We start from the raw sequence: 27,575 nt of genomic DNA on the forward strand, positions 1-27,575 counted from the left end.
ATTAACATAAAACTTTGTACATGTGTAGGTAGATAGATCTCATTGGGTAGAAGTGCAGTGCAAAAGAACTGTTACTCTGCCTTGCCTAATATTGGAATTATTGCACTTTGAACTTTGTTCGTGACATAACTGCAAGGTGTTTTTTTATGTGTCTAAAACCTATTTTGGGAGCATCACCCAGTTTAAACTGGCTCTTGTTTTAATTACATATCTTTCGCACTAACAGGGACAAGGAGGCCTTGGATAAATGAAAAGAAATTGTTTGTTTAAAAAAGCTCAGACTTTTATTCAATTACACATATAAATACAACATGTACAATGTAAAAAAAAGTTGCAAGTTATTATGTAAAAAACAGTCAGTTTAAACTGCACATAGAATAGATAAATGACAATGAAAGGCAGATAAATTAGCACTTGATGGGTTATAATTTACAGAAATCCATTCATTATATCTTGATAAACAAAATGTCATATATTCTCTTCTCTTCCCTATACATTATATGCTTTAACATGATTGTTGCTCAAGGTGTGTTAACAAAATTTGTATGACCTTCAAATTAAGATAAGGTGTGTTGACAAAATTTATCCTTTTCAGTATAATTATAATATTAGTTATAAATATTTTTGACAGATTATATGGCCCTATATAAATGGTTGTTTGTAAATATAACCCAAGCCGCTAGGTGAGGGTTGTACTGCAAACAACCGTTTATATACGGCTATATAACCTGTCAAAAATATTTATAATGAATTTATAATACAGCAAGCATCATTTTTAGATGAATAAAGTGATATTTCTTCATAAATCAACAGCAGCCATGTATATAAAACTGTATAAATGTCATGATTATCCAATGAAAAGCGACTTTAGTAACATGAATGTCACCTTGATATTAAATGTCATATTTCATAACATTATGTTGAGATTAGATTTACTCTCTGATGAAGCATATTTTGTCAAAGTTTTTCATTTTCTCTCACCAACATTCAGTTATTAATTAATGCACCAAATAAATGTACATTAGAAAATAATCATGAAAAATTATAAAAAAAAAAAAAAAAAAAAAAATGAGAGAAAAGATCACCATAAAAAAACAGTCTGATAAAAGAAAGTGTAAAAACATTGTATACAAAATTTTATAAATTTATAAGTTATATAATACAAAATATTATGTTAAATGAATTCACAACACTACATGCATTTTATGCTAAAACTGTATCAGTACATGTATTATGCATCATTTGAGCCGCGTAACGACAAAACCAACATAGTGTGTTTGCGACCAGCATGAATCAAGACCAGCCTGATCAGGATCCATGCTGTTCGCTATCAGTTTCTCTACTTGTAATAGGGTTGCTTAGCGAACAGCATGGATCCTGATCAGACTGCGCGGATCCATGCTGGTCGCAAACGCACTATGTTGGTTTTGTCGTGACGCAGCTCATTTATAAAAACTGTTAATATCAAATTAAAATTGTATAAACAAATTTTTAACAATATTTTCAATATAAATAAAGAGAAAAGATGTCACTCTTTAACTTGCATTTATTAATTTAATTTAAAACGTTTGACTACAAGAACAGCAGTTTTAAAAACCGTAATTAATTTCAAATATTTATGTTTTTGCTTGACAGCATTTTCTTAAAATACTGGTTCAGTTAACTTTATTTTCTAAACATAAGAAAAAATTATACACCAATTATAAAACACACCTTTCTTTCTCTCTGTACTTCATAACTTTCAAACTGTAGATATTTTTAATGTAACAAGCACAGTGGAAATAACAAAAACAATTGCTGCCTTCTGCTACGAAACACGGCACTGACCTAATTAAAAGAGAGAATTAAGTGACTTATTTTCTTAAAATATTTTAAACGGCAGGACAGAATAGCGGATGCAGATGGAAATTCTGAAAATAATAATTATCTTTGCTTAATGAATAAAGTGTAAACAATAAGGAAACAAAGTAAATATGAAATTTTCTGAAATCAAGAAAATAAAAAAAATATTCGTCATTGTGATTTTCATTCCCATGGATAATCCCTGTCACCACTTTGCCAAACGTAACAAACATTATTTTACTAAGAGAAAAGGTAGATAAAATTGAATTTACCCCTGAATGACATAGACTGTAACAATCCCAAACCAAACCACAATGAGTTTAACAGCGACATTGACAATTTACTGGTCATACGGCCCCCAAACACAATAAGTAGGCCTTAAAACCTTTGGTACAAGTCAATTAAATCTTAGCCCAAAAACACATGCTTGGATTGACCTTTAAATGAAAACCACAAAAATTAGAACCCTTATGAATAATACGATTTTTCAGTTTTAAATCAGCATGAAAGTAATTAATTTTGTCCTGCATTGTAAACAATTCAAGTCACTAAATTCTCCAAAATTGCTTTAATAATAAAGGACAACATTTGTCTTACAAAAAATGCAACAAAATAATAATGAGAAATGCAATATATCGAGAAATAAAAACATAGCACCAAAAAATAATATCATTTGGACAAACTGTAGGTAACATACATTTTTTAAGTTAATGTAACAGCCCACCAGTTACATGCATCATAAGTATGTTGTTTTACTTAAAACACGGACATATATTGCAACGTTGATGCAATTAAAAAAAAACAACAAAAAAACAATTTGATACCATTTGGCAATACAAAAAAAAATAAAGCAGAATAAAAAAATACAAGTAAAATTAGCCAGTAAAAAAATACATAAAAGAATATTACAAAATGTTAAAAAAAGGCCTTTTTAAACATTAAAGGCACAAACATGAAAATTCAGCAGTCAAGTTATCGTTTGGTAAAACATATCGCAGTTTAGTATTTTAGGCATAATTTTCTGCTTTTCAGAGCTTTTTGAAAATCTCAATGCACTGGTCTATTCATGTTCCCTATATTGGTTATGTCCTATTTTAACTTTTTCAAGGTCCACTATTTTATCTGATTATAGCATAATCAAAATTATCTGAATTGTGTCCTCTTATGAAAGGCTCCTTGATGGGCCTCTTGTCATTGCGGACTTTTTATGGACCTTGTGCTGAAATTTTGCCCTATAAAAATTTTTTTTCAAAGAAATTTTATCATGGCTGATGCCAAATCGAAAATCCCCACGAGGACATTCTCATGATCTAAACCTTGTTAAAACTTCATTAAGGGTCTACAGGTCATAGTTTTTTCCCCTTGTTTATTGGATCTTTTAGAGAGCACGAAATGGATTTAACCATTATCATACTAAATATCTGAAATTTCAAACTGGACAAAACCATTCATCATTTTTATGGAAAATTTCAAACTATGTACTGACTTAAAAAGTAAACAGTGCAGACCATTATCACATGGCAAGGATATGCCAGCTGATTCTGGTCCGTACTGGTCACATGGATTGATAAATTGCTGCCAGCAGGCTAAAGGTTTATTAAAAATCTACTTAAGTCTCAAAAACAGTAAAAAACACTTGTCATTCTTGTGTGTCTCTTGTCTCAGACAAAGTCAATCTATACAGTTTGTTCATTTGGCACTTATTATCATACAAAAGCTAAACTTTACAACACATATTAGACAGCCTTAGATATTACAATTTCTCAATATTCACAATCATTTAATATGAACGAAGTTTCTTCATAAAATTTCCTTCAAATATCTTTCCTTTTTGATTTTCAAATTGCATTTTTCTATGAAATATAATTTTGTTTCAAATTCACAGATACCACACAAAACATTATTTAAATTTAAAACAAAAGCTTATCTAAATATTACAAAAGTAATTGTATTAACAAATATACCTTTTTGTTTCGTTTCATTTTACAATGCACAAACACAATTTAGGCCATATGGAGCTGAAACAGGAAAGATGATTTTGGCTAAAAATACCTTGAAAGATAATTTTTTAACGGAATATATTGTGAATTAATTTTATTACTGAGAAATTGTAATACCTCTGCCTTACATAAATATCACCTATATATATATACACACACATAGACATATCAGTTAAACACAGACGGCGATATAAAGGCAACATTCATTACCTCATCAACAAAGTGAGACTATGTCGCCATAAAGTCTTAAAAACAGAATTCATACAGTAAAAGATTATGAATCTTAGATTCAAATATATCTTGACACCACATACGGTAAAATCTTGAAAGATTATAGGTCCTCGACTGAAATAGCCAGGATGGTATAGATGGTCTACCTTGATTTCTTTGATATCTTTACATACTTTTGTTAAATATCCAGCATCATCCAACCAGAAGAATTACTGTGTCACAATGTTTATATATGCAGCTTGCAGCATGAGAATTTTCCCCTAAAAGAGGTTAAAAGTAAAGAGAGCAAAATTTCATATTTTCAACACAGAATTTTCATGAGTCTGGTCACATATAACACTAAACGTTTTCACACATGGTCAAGTCTTGGATTTGATCCCCATTAGTGCTCATATAACTTTTCCTTTCGCCTTTATATTCAGATGAGATATAGTTTCACACCATTTCACCAGCAGTTACAACATTATTGTCCTGTAAAGGAGTTGATTCACCAACATTTTGCTCCTCAGTTTCACCCGACATAAATATCTGAATCTCATCGGAAATCTGTTGGAATGTCGGCCGTGAGTTACCGTCCAACGTCCAACAGCGTTGCATTAATCCGTACCTACAATATCAATACAAGGTGTAAGATTTTGCATACGATACAATAAAAAGCTCTAAAATGATTCAAGTTAATTAATGGTGTATTATGAAAGATTTTAGAGATCGTACCAGAATATCATGTAAAAGAAGAACATTTAAAAGTAACAGTTCTTATTAATCTATTTCTTATTAACCTATTTCTGAAAAGTTCTGCAGAAAGTCACAAACCTTCTCGAAGGTAAATGGAGAGATTGCTAAATAAATTCATGAAACTTTATGAAATACTTACACATCTTCTGGACATTCCTTTGGCTTCTTCAATCTCTTTCCTTCCTTAACATGAGCAGCCACATCAGAGTTATCTACATCAGGGTACGGAGTTACTCCCCTTGTCAAAAGTTCCCATAATACAACACCATATGACCACTAAAAATTACAAAATAAAAGTGAAAATGATAAATTAATGGCAAACTGTTTGGTTTTCAAGTTTAATCTTGGATTTAAGTACATTTTTTGGTTATAATTCGCCATGCAACCTAAGCGACTTTTCTGGATAACTAACCAGTCATAATCAATATCTCCGCAAGTGACACAAACTACTTTTCTGAATCAGAGGTGAGAGACAATTGACCATTAGACTCAATGTCCTAATATAACTGGTAAACATTTCTTTCAAAATAAAAGAATGTATGAGAACACATGCCAGGATGACTATTCACTAATTTTATAAACAGGTTTAAGAAGTTAAAGGCATAAATTTGTACAATCAGAAACAGTCTAAGGGGACACATTCATATGCTGGGCATATTAATTGTAATGGACCTTCTAAATAATAAAGTTATAGACGAAAGATTTATTTCATTTCACAACAACTTACCACGTCTGAATTTGAAGTTAGGACACTAAAATCTTCGCCGTCTAACACTTCTGGGGCGGCCCATTTGACTAGAGACTTGTTTTTGTCCGTTTCCCTCGTGTATTGATCTTTCGTAAAAAGATTGGTATAGAGGCCATATTCTCCTACCAAAACTTTCTTCTGCTCATTCAGACTGAAATAATATAGAATATATATATAGGATATACGATTACTGAATTTATCGAACAAGCTGAATAAAATCATATTTTGAGAGCCTCGGGCGAGTATGATATTATTTTATTCAACAAGACATTGTTTACTCTAGTAATGAACTTACATGATTAAAATTTTTATCACTTTCGTTTAAATAAATTTTTTCATTGAAATAAACATTTTTCATAAACGCACCTTTAGTATAATGCACTTTTAAGCTATGTTTGTAGAATGCAAATTATGTCAAAATATATTCAAGTTCATTGCTTACCATTTTCACAGGGTAGAAAAATAAAAAGGTTTATGTGATGATTTAAATTTCACTACATAAACAGTGTAACCAAAATGAAATATTTACACAACAATAAAATAGGTATCATTTTAAAAAGGATTTATAAAACTAAATTTTTTCCCTTAGAGAAATGTTCAACAATTTCTAACAAAAACTTCCCTTTTTATGTTGTTTGGATTTTAACTAACATCTGTGCATCAACACTGTATAGGTCGAATTGTAACTTTTCCAAGCTTGTTTAGGGAAAATTCTAAAGTACCCCCCTAATATTTTAGGCGTGATAAGCTACATGTACAAAAATTAAAATACTTACAAACAATTTCTTAAAGCTAGGTTGCCATGGACAACAGCCTTGTTGCTAAGGTAATTCATAGCTTCTGCAATCTGGTGACCAAAATCCAGTAGGTCTGCCACTTTAAGTTCCTGAATGAAGAAATGAATACCAAATATGAATATACAACATGTACAAAGTTATAAGTCTTAAAAACAAGCAGTTATTCCAACCTAACAATAATATTTAATAGAAGACACATGTCCATGGTGTGTTTAAACAGTTGTCTAAAACACAAATGCCCTAGTCCCATAAACTGTAGATTAGTAATAGTAAAGTGAAATGTCCAGAAATCTGTTAATTACAGAGGTATAAAAAGACGATAAATTCTTTCATTGTTATACAAAACATATGTATCTCTTTTGTTCATATACAACTTACCCAATGTTTTGTGCAATACTCTCAAAATAAGGTCTATTTCTAATCAATATTGAAATTATCCCCAACACCTTAAAGTAATCATCACTTAATACAAGGGTACAGTACAAAAAACATTGTCATAATTTGCATTTACACCACTTATCTTCTATCAAAAGATTATAAGAAATACATGTACATTGTCTCATATGACCCTTAACCCAACAACCCCTTTAGTACACATCTTCTTATACCTTCATGAACAGATTTAATGGACTTTAAAACCACTCAACTGTTTCTTTATGGAACAAAATATTGCAAGCAAAGTTGATTCAAACTAACTGTACAAAATGTGTCTCAAAAACTTAACAGCACAAATACAGTTCAAAACATTACCTTATTAGAGTCCCGTACATATGACTTGAGATCACCATGCTGAGAGAAAGGGAAGATAACCATTGGATCACTAGAAACCGTAATACATGCTCCAGTTATTGGCATAATGCCAGGATGTTGTAATCTTTGTAGCTGAGATACAGTGTTGAGGAACTGGGAGACACTTTCACTGTCTGATTGTGAACCTGTAATGTATCATATTAATTGTATTGTATTTCTTCAACCTGATTAAAATCAACTCCTAATTAATGCATCAGGATCTGACTGGCACCAATAGTAGGTCACCTTCTGAAGACCTTTCAGACAGAAATCATTGACAAGCTTCTGCAATTTAGGAAACATTGCCGTTTCTAATTCTAACCACTGGAAAACCAATACTGAGTATCTACATGCAAGAAATAACTTAAACAGATCAGAACTTTAGTCAGATTGTGTAATTCTTTTAGTTGTGATTGTGTTTAGAAACCTGGGAGACACTTGTGAACCTGTTGTTTTTTTTCCTATTTTATTCCATACCTAATATTTCTTAAATAAAATATATATTTAACAGAGTTTGTTAAAATGTAAATTAAGTCATTAGACAATTACACCAAAAAATAAATAAGTTCTCCTTCTGCTTATAATAAATAAATCTATACATATTACCTTGTAATGTTTTGACCACCACATCTTTTGGGATCTCTTCATCCGTTTCACTATAGGTGGCCTTGTAGGTAACTCCAAAATTTCCTGAAAAATAATGGAACATATCCATTCAGTCCATAAACTCAACAAGAACAGCTGTGAATTTGATGCAATACATGTCTATTTCATGAAAGCAGTGCTAAGCAGGCATAGATTTGTGGGGTAAAATAGATTTTCGAAAAAGGAGTGTGACAATAATGCTAAATATTTTGACAACAAAAAAATACCTTTTATACTTTTTAAAAGAAGGCACCTGTTTGAGAATATGAATAATAAATAATGTCATCAAAAATATAATAATAGATTGATAGACAAACCTTTTCCTAGTATATCTCCTATATCAAGCTTGCTACGTGCTATTAGAAGCTGTTGAATACCCTGTTTAATATGTTCATCTTCTACTTTACTTAATAATTCTTCTATATAGGGAGCTGTGTCTGAAAACAAAAATCATTTGTTAAATTGAAATAGTAAATACAGAGTATACCATTTTCAAGTCCATAAACAAAATGCAACTTTCACAACTGGGTATTAACATATTTTCAAAAAACAAGAAAGTTTTAAAACCTAGGACTTCCTTTTTTTGGTTGGGTTTTAGGTCACATCAACACAGATTAGGTCATATGGCTACTTTCCAGCTTTACTGGCGGAGGAATACCTCGGGTGGCAATATGTACATCACTTCCAGCACAAACAGGCACCTAAGTGAAACCACCCATGTTCCGTAAGCTAGCCTAGGACTTCCAACTAATCAGAAATCAGCAGACTTAAAGCTCTCACAATGAAGTAAACCTGTAACAGTGTTAGTATTATTTCTATCTCATAAATATGGACTAGTCCATTAAAACAGTTTATCTAACAATCTCACCTTTGTCGTCAGGGATAGATCCGTTCATATCAGCTTTTACAGACACATGATTTAACTCGGTTTCTTCTCCCTCTTTCTTTTCCTCCTTCCAAACATCCGGAATATAATTCTCACTTGGTTTGTGTTTCCGGTGGCGACGTATCACACAGATGGCGAGTAGCGTTATAATGGCAATAATTGGTAAGACAACACCGAGGATAATTCCGATCGCTATTGGTTTTTCCTTGTCATCAGTATCGTAGTATTTGACATATCCAACTTCCTTCTCGACATTCCCGATTTGTAACTTTAAATAAATACAGATCACAGTGATGATAAAAGATTTAAAAACAACATCTTTTTAAATATACATTAATGTATTTCAGTTTTCTGAAACTCAACACAACACAACTTAAATGCAGGAAGTTTAATGCTTTTACAGTTGTTCTGAATATAAAGGGAAGACAAAAAAGAATGCACATTATAATATTCATTGGTGGTCATGAGTTATAACCCTTAACATTTCTTAGAGTGCAAGTTTGATACATAATATTCATTTATGTCAATTTTGGGACATAAACAGAAATGGTGTTGAATATAGGTCAAGGTCGATTGTAAGACATCTGACACTAGATTATTCACCAAATTTTTTTTTTTGAGTAAAAATTTGAATTTTATCATTTTTATTTTTCTGCAGAGAAAAAAATATTTACCACAACTAAAGCATTTCCATTGTTATCAACATTAGGTTGATCAGGTGATGAACATGATATAGCCTCATCTGTAGCAGTTGGCTTCAAACAGGGGGCATCACCAACTGTTACACTGACATCAGATATGACCGGGTTAATACGTCTGAAGTTACCCTGGAAACACAACAAATATAAGTCAGCAATGTCATATGGGAAGGTTTTAACTCACACAAAATTTTAAGATGATCACATTCCTGATTTATTAATGAGCGAGACCCTAGCTTCACCTCAAAATATTATTTCTGGCTCAAGTAAAATTGCCAAGCAACCTAGAGCTAGACGGATAGCTTTATATCAAATAATAAATAGAATTTCTACTGGTGAGACATAGAAATTTCATTATAAGTATATCTAACATTGATCAATAAAATCAATAATCAATCACCATTAATACTGATATGAATTATATTCCCACCAACCTTTATCACAAGGGGATCATCTTTGGAGTATTTTTTCCCGCCATTTGCAGGTACGGGCAAGTTCTCAATAATCGGGTCTGGATAGTACAGCAGGGGACCAAACTGTGGATTGGCCGATAGATTCCTATATGTCGTAACACCGTCAAGATTAAACCCATAATGCACTTCCTTTGGACTGGTCTCGGTAATGTTTTCTCCGGGAAAGTTCAGTTTGGGAGTCCAACACTGTAGCCATGCAGTTAATGGAATAAGCTGGCAATCCTTAAAAAAAAAAGAAGAAGAAAAAGCTGTTTTTAGAAAGTGCACTTTACATTATCATTATTATATGTCAACAAAAGTCTGGCAACTACAAAAACCTTCAAAATAACTCAGTTTATATCATAAATTTATCCAACAATTCTCATTTCAGATTGAAATCTTCAGATTATAAATAAAATTATTTTACTTTAAAATTGTACAAATATTGGTGCTAGAAGATGTTCATGTATGTTTGGATCTGTTTGGTTTGGTTTTATGGCACACAAACATAATTTAGGTCATATGGCCCCAAAACAAGAAAGATGAATTTGGCTAACCTCTGGTGTTACAAACTTAAAGCACCAGGGGTCAAAACCACCTCACCAGCTGGAGCTAAGAGATGCATAGGCTCTAGTTAAGTCGCCTCTTACGATCACGCAGGGATAAACAATGGTTGCAATTCTGATACATCAACTTTTAAAAGCAACCCCTCAGCCACAAGGGTGGTACATGTATGTACTGACTAGCAAACAGTGCAGACCGTAATTATAGCCGACATTGGTCAGAATCTGCTGTGTTAATATATTTATCATGATAATGACTATAGAACCTTACAGTAGTGATTTGTTTATTTCCATGTTCCACGAAGAACTGTGGTCTCTGTATAAACTGCATCTGACTTCCCATGGCTGTGATTGTAGTTCCTCCACTGTAACAGAATTAATACAACTTGTATAATATAACACAATCAATACAGGTATTCAACTATATTCAATAATATAAATTTCCATTTTTTTTTTCAATTTCACACTTACCTTGGCATTTTTTTCTTCTTCTTGATTATATAACATATATTATCAAGAATTGTCAATAATATTGATATCATATTATTAAAATTGTTAGAATTTTTTTATTTTTTATTTAATGAAAATCCAGTTAACCAGTGTTTTTTTATAATATTCTGATGCTGCCCATCCATGCAGTCTCAGTGACCATGTTTTACAGTTAATTAACTTAATTTCGTGGCTGCCACAAAGAAAATTTTTCTAAGCTCTTAAAATCGTGGACTGTATATTTTTCCAAAAGTTAAAATGTAAATAATGTGATGCCAAATAATCTTACAGCAGAAGAAATGAAATTTCATTGGTCCTTAAATTCATGGATTGACCTATCCAATAAAAACAAGATCAAGTGCCCCACAAATATTATAATAATGATTTTGCAGTATATTGTTGTCTAGCAAACTTTTCATCTTGTTCTAAGTAGTCATACAGGACAGTTCAAAAAATGTTTGCTCTTCAAGTCCAGTTATGCAGTTTAAATTTTGATTTATATCACTTACCTTAGTATAGTTTTCTTCGGCTCCATCATTGTGATTTCTGGGTCTTTCACATATGTAAATTTCTCGATCGCTAGCTTGTTCAACCCGCCAAAATTAATCTCTACATCTACTTCGTTCTCATTGGCTGATTGCTGTGATGTCATACATTCCAGGGTACTAATATTTGAACTAAAACAAAAATACAGACTTCATAATTATATGAGCCACGTCAGGACAAAACCAACATAGTGCATTTGCGGCCAGCATGGATCCAGACCAGCCTGCGCATCCGCGCAGTCTGATCAGGATCCATGCTGTTCGCTTACCAACTCTATTACAAGTAGAGAAACTGATAATGAACAGCATGGATCCTGATCAGAATGTGCCGATGCGCAGGCTGGTCTGGATCCATGCTGGGCGCAAAAGCACTATGTTGGTTTTGTCATGACGCGGCTCATATATGTATGGACAAAATATGTGAACCATAAAATTATGCTTAACCCTTTCCCCCATGAGCATATTGTGAAAAATGGCCATTTTCACTGAAAAGCCTCCTGTTACAAGTTCAAACTGCTATGAAACTATGAAAAATGCTTCAATACTAATCAAACTTGGCACAAATGTTGACTGGACCATTGCCTTTGTAACGACATGCTCAGTCTTAAATTTCCTGTTACCATGGCAACGAGGGGACATCTCAAAATTGCCAAAAATCACTTTTTTGCCTCCATTTTTTCCATCAAAATTTATTTCAAAGTGCTGCAACTTCTCAAGGGATTGAGATAGAGTCAAAGGCTTTTCAGCGTTGGTTACACGTTACCTTATGATCAACCTGGGTCATTTTAAGCCTCTCACAAGTCCAAAATTTTCTTGGCGATGAGGGGGACTCCGCCCCCCTTCAAACCCCCCAAACAGAAGGGGGCACATCCCCCTTCTGGCAACCCCCTGATGTAATATTTGGATGGGGGACGGCGCCGAAAAAATGGTCACTTTTTTTAACAACATTTCTCAAACAAAAGACAGTGTTTGGGGCCTAAATAGGGCATTTTTTCACTGTTTGAGGCCTCAAAAAAGGCGGGGGGCAAAAAGCCGTCGAAACACGCTTATATAAGGGAAAAGGTTAAAACAGAAGAAACATTTTCTCAATCTAGAATTATATCTACAATGGTTATGTAATTGAAGACAAAACTAGAGAACAGTCTGGGTAATGATAAAAGAAGATTTCATTAAAAAACATGTGACATTGTTATAAGTCTTGAATATTTCCCACAAAAAAATTCAATGTTCACAAAGGTCAATATGTAATTCCAAATTCAAACCAATTATGGTAAGCCTTTTACAGTAAACTCAAATTCTTATCCCGAAAATATGTATCGAGTTTTAAGTGGATACCTTTGATTGTTAGCAAAATTTTAACAAAGAAATAATTACAAAATTAAGTAAAAAATCCACCCAAAAGTTATGGGCCTTAGACAGTGACCTTCAATTATGATCCTGAAGACATACTTTAAGTTTCAAGTGAATGCCTTCAGTTGTTTTGAAATTAATGTTGCACATTATACTTCAAGTATTTTCCAAGTTCACAAACAGCAACGATTCTGTCAAAATCAATGCCATAGTTACATGCCTTGAATAGTGAGCTCTATTATTTTTTAAAAATAGTGTGTGTAGTCATAAGCAAATATTATCAGTAGTAGTTGAAATATGATCAAGATTTTGCATGGGAACCTTAAATTTGAAGCTGTGAGTAGTTATTTTGTAATTTGGAGCAAAAATACAAAAACATACAATATACCTTATGACCTTGCATGGACTTCCAGTCCTCCAACACTAACGCCCTGGTGAGTAGGCTGTTTAATTTGGAGCATAAAAACATATGTGTAACATACCTTATGACGTTGCATGGACTTCCTCCAACACTAACGGTTGTCATGGTACCCGCATCCATGTGTTCTCCACCGATTGTAATATATGTTCCCCCTGACACTGGACCTTTCTTAGGGGTTATATCTGTTACCTCCGGATCCTATACATCAACACAAAATATATATGAGCCGCATCACAATAAAACCAACAGTGTGTTTGCCACCAGCATGGATCCAGACCAGCCTGCGCATCCGCGCAGTCTGATCAGGATCCATGCTGTTTGCTTACCAACCCTATTATAAGTAGAGAAACTGATAGCGAACAGCATGGATCCTGATCAGACTGCGCGGATGCGCAGGCTGGTCTGGATCCACGTTGGTCGCAAACGCACTATGTTGGTTTTGTCGTGAAGCGACTCATATTGTAATGGTTACTTCAGAAATACCTGATAGGACTCATTGTTGTAATTCATTAAGCATATAATATGCAAAGATAGTGTTCCAAATATGGTAAAACCTCATTATTTAGACCATTAATAGTCAAAATAGTCTTTGAAATGCAAAGGTCTTATCCATTACAAAAATAAACTGCCATTATTTAACCCATAGCTTACTGATGCCAACTGACTTTACCAATGTGACTAGTTCAGACAAAGAACAGCCAGTACTGACATGCCATCTAATCATGGTCTGCAATGGTCTCTATTCAATCAGTACTTATGTATAATTTTTTCATTAAATTATGAATGGTTTTGTCCAGATTGAAAGAAGGCCAAGTCCAGATATTTAGCATGGTAAGATTTTTATATGGATCTTTCTCACTTATGGCACAAATTATCTGCCTTTACTTCTCTAACAAGGCTAATTTTATCACCAAGTTTCAGCATCAGCATTGCAATAGATCGTCTAGTTTAACAGTAACTAAAACAAGAGATGCTCAATGACATTTGTAAATTTGTCACCATTATAAATTTCTGTGTGTTTAAAAATTTCAACATTTTAAATCATAAGACTTAAATCTGATTTCATTACTTCTCTGCTTAGCCTAGAGATAAACCTTAACTTTATAAATACAACTCACCACAAACAAGAATTTACTGTCAGATCTGGCAGTGTGTTTCCCTGCTACTTTAACTTTTATGATTCCTGTTTTAGGAGTATCAGGTCCAACAGTCTGGCATAAGAACCTGAATATAGATTGACAATTCTTTATTATGATGAACAGATTTTAAACAGTTGAAAATTATACTTGCATCATTCAGGTCATACAATCATTTCCCAGCTTTACTGGTGCTATGTCTTAAAGGGACTGCACTAAGATTTTTTTTGACAAGACAAGACTGGCAATACTTTTTTTTATATATATTATTTGATATGGGTTTTTAGCAAAATTGCAAATCATTTACTCACTCCGCTTTTCAAGATTTGTCACAATTCAACTGTGTAAAATGACCTAAAACTGATAAGCATTTCATGCTTTTAACTCAAATTGTGCACAAAATTGTGCTAGACATTTAACATTTAATTCTTTTAAAAAAATTTCCATTATAAGTGCCCAACCTGATCTAGATTTTTAAATATTATGTTTTAGGCTTATAGACCTCAGTGGAGTTCCTTTAATAAGCCCAGCATACTCTACTTGTGGCATCACAGGAAGCATTATGAAGTCTCAGAATTTTTTACCTAAGAGTGCTCTTTTCACATTTTGAGCATACCAAATCTTTTCTGCAACATTTTTTAACAGCTAATTTATTATAAAACATCATTATTTGACAAGAAAAGACTGGCAAGCAATTTAAAAACAATGTCTTGAACCAGCCAACTATGGAATATACTTTAACATTAGTTCTTATATGTAAATGGGTATTACAGGGAGAATGCTAAAAACAATTTGAGCCTAGTCATGACAAAACCAACATAATGGGTTTGCGACCAGCATGGATCCAGACCAGCCTGCGCATCAGCGCAGTCTGATCAGGATCCATGCTGTTCGCTATCAGTTTCTCTACTTGTTATAGGATTGGTAAGCGAACAGCATGGGTCCTGATCAGACTGCGCGGATGCGCAGGCTGGTCTGGATCCATGCTGGTCGCAAACCCATTATGTTGGTTTTGTCGTGATGCGGCTCATTTGTATTATATATACCCCTGAGATGACTCATATTCATAAGGTTGTACCACACATTCAACACCAGCTACAGTTACTTCAAGGTCCATGTATTTCTTTCCCAGGTTCAGCCCAGTGACAGAGATATTGGTTCGTCCTTGAATAGGCCCCGCCATTGGACTAAACTGAAAAACAAAATGCCAAAAATTCTGTATACTGTCTCAAACATTTTGTGACATTTTAACCCTTCAAAATCTAAAATATGTTGAATAAATTTTTTAGGTCAGTGTTGAAACTTCATATGATATACTTAACAGCATCACCATTCATGGCAAGTCAGGGTTTTTTTCTGACTGAAGTCAGAAGTTTTTGACCGATATTGTATCAAAAATAAGGTTTATCATCAATTATATTTTGTTTTGATAACATTCAATAAACATTTATTTGTTTGTTTGGTTTTTACAGCACACCTACACAGTATAAGTCATATGGCACCAAAACAGGAAAGACAAAAAAGCCCATTGTTCACTGTCATCATTATTCAGAATGTGATGAAAAAGCTCAACAAATAGTACAACTTTTTCACCATAATTCAAAATGAGCTTCGATAAAAAGTACAATAAAAATTTTGACATAATGCATAAATTCACATACTTTGGCAAGAAATATAATACATAACTAGACTATGCATAACTAACCATATTCTAATCTAGTAACTTCTGCAACACTTGTTTGTGTAAAGTCATGTTTTATTTATTCATTTTTTTTTATTTGGTTTTATGTCGCACCAACACAGTATAGGTCATATGGCGACTTTCCACCTTTACTGAAGGTGCTCTTCTGTGCATTATGCATTATTTCAGGCACAAACAGGCACCCGAGTAGAATAGCAGAAGTTTCAACAATATTTTGTGTATTTTGTGACATATCCTTAATATAAACTAACCCTGAGAATCTGTGGATTTGGACAGGTTGCACTTCTACCTAACCAGTCTGTAGACGGACAGTCAGACTTGAGGGAACACTGTGCTATTCCAGCTGTACACCATCCACACTCGTACTCCGGGTCCATTGTCAAACACTGTCCACAGTTGGTTACCATGGGACCACATTTATATATTCTCACTAATATAAAGTAATTATAATAATTTATGCATGCTTGTTGAATTGTAAAATGAAAAATTTACATTATAATAACTAAAATGGACCTTAATTGGTACAGCAGTTCAATTGCTGTCTCAGAATCATTCTGAGCTTATGCTTAAGCATATTTGTTTTAAAATCCCACCTAGGACATAGAAGTCTTTCAAACAATGAACCTTACAAAATTTCTTTATAAAGGTGGAAAAAATTCTTATGTATCATAAGAGACTTTTTTGAAGTGTCTTAAATAAAAACCAGAAAAATTTAGTAAAAACCTACGTTTGATATTCTGTGGATTATCTAATGGAAGACTATTGTTGCCAGCGGTTACAGTAAACACTGCAGTTACTAACGGTAAATTTGCATCCTTATATTCAAACATGAGTGGTTCACAGATCAACTTGGATGCTGTTATACTGCCTGGTGTAAACTTAACGTCTCCTTCATATGAGAACAAGCACAAAATGTTTGTTAGCTGGTCTGGCTGAAAGTAAAAATCGAGAGAGCAATTATCTCCACACTTAAATTGATGTAATGATTTATCTCCCCTGCAGATTATATGTAATTATCTCCCTGTAATGACTTTATGTAATCATTTATCTCCGCTACCACTTATATCAAATTAATTATCTCCCTTGCTGGACTTATGTAATTATTCCCCCTGCTGATGTTTATGAAATTAATTAGCCAACCTGCTAATAGTGTAAATTTTTAAGATAAAATAAAAATTTCAAAGATAAAAAAATGGTTGAAATTCTCTCACACAATTAAATAAACAAAATCTCTTCATTTGTCAGTTTGAATTTGTTAAAAAGCTTGTTACAAACATTAATCCCCATGCCCTCTGTTTTATTTGATACAACTACATTAAAATGTTCTTATCATGAAGTTCTGGTATTTGGAAAATGGTCACTTGTTATGATATAGATTTTTAGCGGGTTATAAAAATGTAAGATAAAGTAATTAGAGACTAAACTAAATAAGTGACTGATGTTAATTTTCCAATCTTACCAATAAATCTGTGACTCGTACAGCAATTTTCTTATATTGCCCAGAATGCACCACAACATCTGTATCGCCAGCTGTCGTCTCTAATCTAGGACATTTACTGGATGACGTTATAGCTGGAACTGTCTGTAATGTGAAATATAACATTGTGATGAGGCACACCAAGATACTGATGGTCATATGACAATTTGTCAAACTACCCATTGGTAAAGGTACATTAGTTTATTCAACAAACAGTGGTAAGTGGCAAATATTCTATGTCAACAACCAATCTAAACAACTTTGTCCTCTTTAAAAATAATTTACTACATTCAATCACACTTGAGCCTGAAAAATAACTGAACTGGAAAAGAACCATTACAATGCTTTAACCAAATGCCAGTTGCCTGAAGTACTGATACACTGCTTAAACCAAAACTGCGTTTCTTTGCCAATTGTCAGAAGAACTTTGTCAGATACCTCTGTTACCTAACCAACCACTAAACTGCTGACTGACAAACTTTTAAAGTTTCATTGTGATATACATTTAAACAAGAAGCGCCGCAATGCCACGAAAACCAGGTTTTCAACAACCAAGTTTTGATGTGACAGCAATGGATAGGTCAAAGTGCACTGAAGTTATTGAGTAGAAGCTGAAAATTCTATTGTAAGCAAATGACCTTGACCTTGCTCCCAGATATCTAAGTGGCAATCCAAAGCTGCCACACAACAAGTTTGGTATCAAAAGGTCAAAGCAAACTCTAGTTATTACGTGAAAACTGAATACATAACCTTGATCACAAACACCTGGGTAGCAATCCAAAGCTGCCTCTTGATATAAGCTACCCATTCATCAAGTTTGGTGTCAATAGGCCAAAGCAAACTCAAATTATTGAGCAGAAACTGAATATCTATTTTTAGTATCAATGACCTTGACTTTGACCACTGACACCTGGGTAGCAATCCCAAGCTGCCTCTTGATATAACCTACCCATACACCAAGTTTGGTGTCAATAGGCTAAAGCAAACTAAAGTTATTGAGCTGAAACTGAATTTCTCTTTTAGTAACAGTGACCTTGATCACAGACACCTAGGTAGCAATACCACACTGCCTCCTGATATAAGCTGCCTACATACCAAGTTTGGTGTCAATAGGCCAAAGCAAACTCAAGTTATTGAACGAAAACTGAATTTCTATTTTTAGTAACAGTGACCTTGACCTTGATCACAGACACCTAGGTAGCAATCCCAAACTGCCTCTTGATATAAGCTACCTACACATCAAGTTTGGTGTCAATAGGCCAAAGCAAAACTCAAGTTATTGAGCAGAAACTGAATTTCTATTTTTAGTAACAGTGACCTTGATCACAGATACCTTGGTAGCAATCCCAAGCTACCTCTTAATATAAGTTACTTACAAAGTTTGGTGTCAATAAGCCAAAGCAAACTAAAGTTATTGAGCAGAAACTGAATTTCTCTTTTAGTAACAGTGACCTTGATCACAGACACCTGGGTAGCAATCCCAAACTGTCTCTTGATATAACCTACCCATACACCAAGTTTGGTGTCAATAGGCCAAAGCAAACTAAAGTTATTGAGCAGAAACTGAATTTCAATTTTTAGTAACAGTGACCTTGATCACAGACACCTGGGTAGCAATCCCAAGCTGCCTCTTGATATAACCTACCCATACATCAAGTTTGGTGTCAATAGGCCACAGCAAACTCAAGTTATTGAGCGGAAACTGAATTTCTATTTTTAGTAAGTGACCTTGACCTTGATCCCAGACACCTAGGTAGCAATCCCAAGCTGCCTCTTGATATAAGCTACCTACACACCAAGTTTGGTGTCAATAGGCCAAAGCAAACTCAAGTTATTGAGCGGAAACCAAAAGTTGACGATTGCCCTCCCACCCGCCTGCTGACGTTTAAGCAAAATCTGCCATCTGGTTTAAGAGGAGTTGCGTTCACAAAATTTCTACATAGTATATAGTGAAAAAATCAATAAAGGGCAATAATTCTGTTAAATTTGGTCGCAGCGAAAATTCCTTCCTTTACTACCATCTACACATTAAGGTTGTTCATCCCTGTAAGTTTAAGCAAAATCTGCCATCCGGTTTCAGAGGAGTTGCGTTCACAAAATTTCTACAAAGTATATAGTGAAAAAATCAACAAAGGGCCATAATTCTGTTAAATTTGGTTGCAGCGAAAATTCCTTCCTTTACTCCCATCTTCACATTAAGGTTGTTCATCCCTGTAAGTTTAAGCAAAATCTGCCATCTGGTTTAAGAGGAGTTGCGTTCACAAGATTTCGGGACGTACAGACAGACAAGTGCAACGCTATATGCTTCCACATTGTGGGGGCATAAAAATTAAATATTGTACAAATTCCTTAATTGATAAAACAAAATCAATGTCATTTTTGTTATGGCATCCTACTTCTACCTCAGTTAATTTGTTGTTTCTCTTACCTGATTTATACAGTCACCAGCGGCAGCATCGACACACATTCCCCGAAAATGACACCATTTACATCCAAATGAACTATCTGTACAGCCGGTACAACTGTAACCAAAATATGGTTAATTATTCTATTAATAATTGTTATGTTCACATCTTAGATTGCTGACCGTAGCTGAATCTACCTTTTAGACCAGTGCAGACAAAGATCAATCTTTGCTATCTAATCATGGTCTGCATTGTCTCACTTTTCAGTCAATACATATTATAAAACCTCCTTTAAAATAATGAATAGTTATGACTACATTGAAACATGGATAAAAGTTCATTTTTGATATTTAATGTGGTTAGCGTCAAAGCACTTCACCTAGAATAAGCAATTATTATATGTAATGTCAGCCTGTATTTCTCACATCTTAATGTGCTATAATAGTTGGAATAAAAAAGAACCGTTTTCTTTTTTCGAAAATTAAAATTCTGGACTTGATCTATAAGACATATTTTGATAATATAATCTAATTATTGTGACAAATAGTAACTCTTACTTCTGATTTAATTGACAGTTATACAAGGATAGATCTCGTTTCACGACCGTCTTTCCCTCCACTTGAAACTCCACCTCCAATACCCCATGATCTATAGAAATATTAAACATAGTCACTTATAAAAATGAAATGTTTAAACAATAATGATAAACATGTTTTATGGTGTATTTTTTTTTTCAAATTATATGTACACAATGAAATTAAATACACAATATATTTTCATGCAAATAGAATCATTAAGTAACTTTAGTCTACTAGTGATAATTAAAAATGTTTTCTAACCCTAACCTTGCTTAACTGACTTGATCTAAGGGGTTTCACGTTTATCAATTAAAATGGGTATGGAAATAAAACAAAACAAAAAAAAGTTAGAATATTCAATAACCGCTAACAAAGGTAAGCATATGACAAAGAGGCAAATGATTCTAAATATAACCTTAATTTTAATATAACAAGATGAGACAATTTATTTGTTTTTAGTTGTACTCAACAATGTACTTTTTTGGCATGGTATGGCCCTAACAGGAAATAGTTACTCCTTATTTAGATATATGTATTGTTATCATTTTAGCATAATACAAAAAAAATGTCATATCTTGTAATAAATAACAAAGTTAATGTTGAAAATCTAAGGATTTTATTACTATGGTCGGTATAACATTTAACAAAGTTATTATGTCACAGTTTAAACCGTTAACATATTTTTTATATCCATGACACCCCTTGAGCTGCTTTATATATGGAATAAGTTCAATGCATTTCAATATCTAAATACTATGACTGTGTACCCAGAAGTAGAATGCCTGATTCACAGGCTTGCTTGACTCTATACTGAGGGTACAGGCTTTTCAGAATTTAAAGGGAGGTAAGCAATTAATTACTGCTATATGCATCACTTAAAAGAATTTCAAGACAATGCAGAAATAAACTTAGACTTGTCAGTCAGAGCTGTTCTTAACAAATTCTAAAACAGTTTACAGCAGATCAATTTAATATGAATCTTGTATTGACTTTACAAAACTTTTCATCAAAATAATCCTCACAATTTGAGCCTTAAAATGACCGGAAAAAAACACACAAAAAAATGGCAACAAAAAAAAAACGGCAACAAAAAAATAAAATAGGAAAAAAAGAGAGCAGAAAATCATAAATGACAATTAAGACTCCCAACAAAAATCAAGAATACCGACTAACCATATACTATAAACAGAGAAGCTAGGCAACTTACATAACAATACTTGATCATTGATAATAAAATATAAAATACAGATGATAAAATCTACATCAATAACCAATTATGAGCTTCCCTCATAAATTCCACAGACAACCATCTATTACACTTTGTTTTAATTATTTACAGTATACACGCTACAGAATATTTTATGAAATACGAGATACAGTTTATATAACCATTATGGGAAAGCTCATACTTTAGCAGAATATTGGTAACACAAATGAACTTTCCTACCTGCTGCTTTCACAAAGCTAACAATATGATTTCATCAGAAGAAAAAGTAAGAAAATAATTTTTTATCCTCAGTGACCTTGACCCTATAAACCTGAAACCCCTGACCTTAACCATGTCAAACCTAAACCCCTGACATTGTCAATAGCAAGCTGAAACCCCCTACCTTTACCCTATCAACCTGAACACCCTGACCATGGCCCTATCAACCTGAAAGCCCTTACCTTGACCCTATCAATCTAAAACCTCTAACCTTGACCCTATCAATCTGAAACCCTTAATCTTGACTCTATCAATTTAAAACTTATTACCTTGACCTTATTAACCTGAAACCCCTGACCTTAACAAAACTCTGACATTGACCCTATAAACCTGAACCCCCTAACCCCTATATACTAGCAACCCGAAACCCCTAACCTTGACCCTATCCTTTTTTCCCTTTTATTTGACCTACTGACCTACTTTTTTTACCAAAGATGAGCAATATCTATGCTTAACCTGAATATTACCACGACAAAACATTCTAATCAAGTATCTGAAAAGTAAATGCAAAACATAGGACCTAAAAACTTGACAAGTATATGTACTTATTGTTTTCTATATTCAATTAATATGTATAGTCTGATTTTATTGACCTGTCAATTATGAATACATTATAGGACTCATTTAAATATTCGATCCGACTTCGGTTTGGTCCGTGTAGTTTACGAGAATTAATGTGGAGTATATTAGTCATGTATTGAAAGTCACGCCAGCTTAATGTGAAGGTTTTTGTTAATTCACAATAGGACAGTCGGTAAAGAGAATGCCTGATAATTGAGAGGTCTGTGGTTCGATCCTCACTGTTGCCATTGTTTTAGTATTCTTTCTTTATTTTTGCAGTATATCTTATTGAAAGAGATTTGTAGTGTGTTTTACGGCATTGAAAAGACATTTATTGATTTTAATCCGTTTTAATTTTAAACATGAATTCGTAAAAAAACATGTTATTTAAAAAGAGTATATACATAACAAAATTAAGTAAAACATAATAAACAAGAGCTGTCCGTAAGACAGCGCGCTCGACTTTTTTATTGCTTGCCAATAAAAAAAGTTTTTGCAGTAAAAGGCAATACAAGAATCTCTGTATTTTTAAAGTGAACAATGGCCATGAGCATTAAGATATTTAGTGAAGAATTATTTTACTGAATTGTGTGATACCCTTACAGCAATGTTTATATGACATAATTTATGGTAAAGTGAACAAGTGGATAGGAATGAATTTTTTTAGATTTTTTAAGTTTTTTAGTGCTTGCCTATAATACAAAACATTGACAGTTAAGGGCCATAATTCAAATAAAATCTTTGACAGAATTACCTTCTCCTGGACATGTTTTGGGAATCATGATTGTAAACAAGTATTCCAACTTTCAAATTAATATCTCAAACAGTTCAGTCAAAAAGTGGACTGGTACTAAAAACTTAACCAAGATTCTAAGTCGATAAAAGGCCTTAATTTTTAAAACAAATCCTTGACAGAGTTACCTTCTCTTGCGTACAGATGGGGGTAATGATGTGAAATAGCATTAAAAGTTTCAAAGCAATATCTCAAAGGGTTAAGGCAATAAGTGGATTTTACCCATATTCAATGTATTTTCTAAGTCAAAAAGTGGCATAATTCTGTCAAAAACCTTGACAGAGTTATGTCCTCTTGTCTGTTGATGAAGGTCGTGATGGTAAACAAGTATGGTCAGTTTCAAAGCAATACCTCCAATGGTTTTGAAATAAAGTGAGGTGGTACAAAAAACTTAACCAAGCTCAATACACTTTCTAAGTCAAAAAAGGGCCATAATTCTGTCAAAAACCTTGACAGAGTTATGTACTCTTGTCTGTAGATGGAGGTTATGATGGTGAACAAGTATGGTAAGTTTCAAAGCCATACTTGTAATACTTCTGAAATAAAGTGGGGTGGTACGAAAAACTTAACCAAGGTGTGACGCCGACGCCGACGCCGGGGCGAGTAGGATAGCTCCCCTTTTCATAGAAAAGTCGAGCTAAAAACGAACAACATAAAATAATCATATATAGATTCAATAATGTATTAATAAGAAAAAAAACATGGACCAACTCGGCCTCGAACATAAAGCATGTGTGGCACTTAGATAATAAACTCGTGATTTACCCTATTGCGCTATAACGCTGAGTACACTTAGTTTACAGAAAATACAAATTAAGTACAGCGTACATCTCACGGAACTTACCGAATATCTACCGAAGATTAATATACTGTGTGCATCGACCGTGTAATCAGTATGTAATTGACAGGTTAATAAAACCAAACAATAGATATGTTATTATTGGTTTAGTTAGGAAATGAATGTGTCAAACTAGCTTTTTATAACAATACTATAATTATGTACATGTATATTCATGGTCTTAAATTATTTTAACAACAAATTCAAAGTAAAAGGTCACTATTGAAATCTCAATTACTGACAGAATATAATCATTTAATAGTGTTTATATGTATAATGTTAACAGAAAAAAGTTTTCACATGATTACATCTGACAAAGGGGTTAAAACAAACTTTTACAGTTACAAAGCTATATGCACAACAGGTCAACTAATCTATTGTGAACATTTGTGCTAAGTGTAGCTATAACAGTAAAAGTTTGTTTGTTTGTATGTGTGAGGGATTAGTTTGGAAAAAATCCACAATTGCTGAGTTCTGGATAATATCAATTGCACCTTTCCTTTCATAAAATTACATTGTAAGCTTAGCAGTGACCAAAAATATTTGATAATTAAAAGCAGACCATGTATATATGAACAATTTTAAACCAGATATATCCTAATAAAGCTGACATAAAAACAGGTGTCAGTTGTGCTCTTTATTCTTTAAATCATATGGTGTCACAAGACTGCTAAATCTTTGATCAAACTAGCAATGGTATTCTCTCGCCCCTTCTGAACAAGTCATAAAGGAATTAATTAAAATTGGAATTTAAGGCAAAACAAAACTGTTGGTTCCTTTCAAGGTTTTTAAATGAAAAAAAAATGCTCTGCATAAGTTCAGGTACTTTAATAGAAGAGGTTAAATTAGGAACATTAAATATGCAAGCTTACTCGTTCAAAACAAAGTTGTAATTGGTAAGTAATTTTAAATCAACAAAACTTTTTATTTGAGGAATTGAAGTCTATAAAGATGTCACTGTTTTATATATGTCAGCTTTATGTTGATATTTCTACAAAGAAGTAACATTGCTGCTCCTTATGACAACAAAAAAAAAAAAATATAAAAAAATAATTTTGAAACAGACAAACTTTTCATAAACAACATTTAGAACTTGTGTTAATCAAATAACAAACAAAGTTATAAACAAACAAAAAAAACTTATAGATAGTTAAAGAGAAAAAAGTTCTAGAAAATTTAGAAGAGGAAAATTGTCATAGGGAACAATTATACTAGAAAGCAAGCATAATTTTCATATTTTCACGAGTACAATTCACATCTCTGACTGTATAATTTTCCCATTTTCGTGATCAGTTCCTATAAATCCTGATCAATTCATGTAAATCGTAAAAAACGTAATTACTTTAATCATGAATGTGGAGAAAATGCTATCCAATAACGATCTTAATCAGTCTAAAGTACATATCATCAATTTATTGCTGAATCCACTTTTAATTTTGCAAGAAAGGATATAAAATGTTTTTTGCATGTTTGAAAATATGAGCATTAAAACTAACATAAATCGCTCAATCAACATGAGGCTATTTCTACATTATATATATCAATAAGAAGCAGATTCAATAGCCTCGTGCTGAGGAGACAAAATGCAAATAAACATCGAAAAGAAGACTGGAGGAACCCATAAACCTAGTGAAGAAAGAGAAATGAAACGAGGTAAAGAAATAAAGCTCTGTGCTACAATATCAGGATAGTTACCTCCTCCAAGACGCACTGAAATTAGAAAATAATCTCTAAATATGAGGGGGGGGAAAAAAAAAAAAAATAGTCTCTTAATATGAGGGCAAAAAATAATCTCCAATTATGCGGGCATATATGAGTGGGCAATAATTATTGATAAAAATTATGAGGGCAAAATTTAAAATTATCTCTAAATAAATAGGGCAAATATAAGTGGCAATAATCATTGATAAAAATTATGAGGGCAAAAAATACGAGGGCAAAAATTAAAATTATCTCTAATATGAGAGCAAAAATAATCTCTAAATATTTTTTTGGCATGTCAGATTTCCAGTCAAACAAAGGGGTAGACACTAACACTATTAAGGACATTTTCCAGCTATTACTGGTACCAGGAAACATTTTTCCACTCATAATTTCAGTCACAAACTAGTATTTTGGTAAAATCATTTATCTTCTGCCAGCTATATGCAAACTTACGTGACTTTCTCAGACATGAGTTTCATGTTCTGACTCATTTTGCAAATTTATATATATATATATATATTATATATATATATATATATATATATATATATATATATATATATATATATATATATATATATATATATACACAAAGAGGGCCATGATGGCCCTGAGGTCGCTCACCTGTATATAGGCCCCCCACCCCCCAACGTTGCAGGGCCAATTTTAACCCAAGGGCTTTTATTTGCACAAACTTGGTAGACACCCATAAGAAGATGTTTCATGCTAAACATCTAAGCTCTAGCTCATTGGGCTTTTTAAAAGAAGATTTTTTTAAAGTTTTTACTATACACATATAGTTAAAAACAATGACACCCCTGGGGCCGGTTTTGACCCCAGGGCTTTTATTTAAACAAACTTTGTAGACACTCACTAAAAGATGTTTCATGCTTAATATCTTAACTCTAGCTATTTGGTTTTTTTTCAAAGAAGATTTTTTAAGTTTTTGCTTTACACATATAAGGAAAATCAATGACCCCCGGGGCGGTGCCAATTTTGACCCCAGGGCTTTTATTTGAAAAACTTGGTAGACACCTATTAGAACATGTTTGATGCTAAATATCTTAGCCATAGCTCTTTGAGTTCTTTAAAAGAAGATTTTTTAAGTTTTTACTATATGCATATAGGGAAAATCAATGACCCCCCGGGGCAGGGCCAATTTTGACCCCAGGGCTTTTATTTGAACAATCTTGGTAGACACTTATTAGAACATGTTTCATGCTAAATATCTTAGCTCTAACTCTTTGGGTTCTTTAAAAGAAGATTTTTTAAGTTTTTACTATATGCATATAGGGAAAATCAATGACCCCCTGGGGCGGGGCCAATTTGACCCCAGGGCTTTTATTTGAACAAACTTGGTAGACACCTATTAGAACATGTTTGATGCTCAATATCTTAGCCATAGCTCTTTGAGTTCTTTAAAAGAAGATTTTTTAAGTTTTTACTATATGCATATAGGGAAAATCAATGACCCCCGGGGCGGGGCCAATTTTGACCCCAGGGCTTTTATTTGAACAAACTTGGTAGACACCCATTAGAACATGTTTCATGCTAAATATCTTAGCTCTAGCTCTTTGGGTTCTTTAAAAGAAGATTTTTTAAGTTTTTACTATATGCATATAGGGAAAATCAATGACCTCCTGGGGCGGGGCCAATTTTGACCCCAGGGCTTTTATTTGAACAACCTTGGTAGACACTCACTAG

The 27,575-nt window shown here is 33.1% G+C and overlaps 1 protein-coding gene across 1 annotated transcript; it reads right to left on the reverse strand.

Annotated features, from left to right (window-relative positions):
* Window positions 1-258: 258 nt before the first annotated feature.
* LOC132737974 (hepatocyte growth factor receptor-like) lies at window positions 259-26,246 on the reverse strand. The gene is made up of 22 exons (XM_060725373.1): window positions 26,231-26,246; window positions 25,863-25,877; window positions 20,469-20,559; window positions 19,935-20,028; window positions 17,489-17,611; window positions 16,757-16,961; window positions 16,281-16,459; window positions 15,374-15,519; window positions 14,310-14,415; window positions 13,253-13,389; window positions 11,385-11,552; window positions 10,658-10,751; window positions 9,806-10,066; window positions 9,348-9,500; window positions 8,656-8,941; window positions 8,105-8,224; window positions 7,749-7,832; window positions 7,104-7,288; window positions 6,333-6,442; window positions 5,536-5,707; window positions 4,948-5,084; window positions 259-4,680 (listed from the first exon to the last, which is right to left on the reverse strand). The coding sequence occupies exons 1-22, from the start codon at window positions 26,244-26,246 to the stop codon at window positions 4,509-4,511; spliced, it is 3,054 nt and encodes a 1,017-aa protein (XP_060581356.1). The 3' UTR covers window positions 259-4,508.
* Between the last annotated feature and the right edge of the window lie 1,329 nt (window positions 26,247-27,575).

The sequence above is a fragment of the Ruditapes philippinarum genome, unplaced genomic scaffold, assembly GCF_026571515.1.
Source record: "Ruditapes philippinarum isolate M1 unplaced genomic scaffold, ASM2657151v2 ctg5327_1_1_1_1, whole genome shotgun sequence".
Taxonomy (NCBI): Eukaryota; Metazoa; Mollusca; class Bivalvia; order Venerida; family Veneridae; genus Ruditapes; species Ruditapes philippinarum.

Coding starts and splice junctions, on each gene's coding strand:
- LOC132737974 (XM_060725373.1), bottom strand. Junction 14,416..15,373: donor GAATATGAGTCATCTCAGGG/GTATATATAATA, acceptor ATCTATATTCAG/GTTCTTATGCCAGACTGTTG. Junction 10,752..11,384: donor CCGAAGAAAACTATACTAAG/GTAAGTGATATA, acceptor ATTCTGTTACAG/TGGAGGAACTACAATCACAG.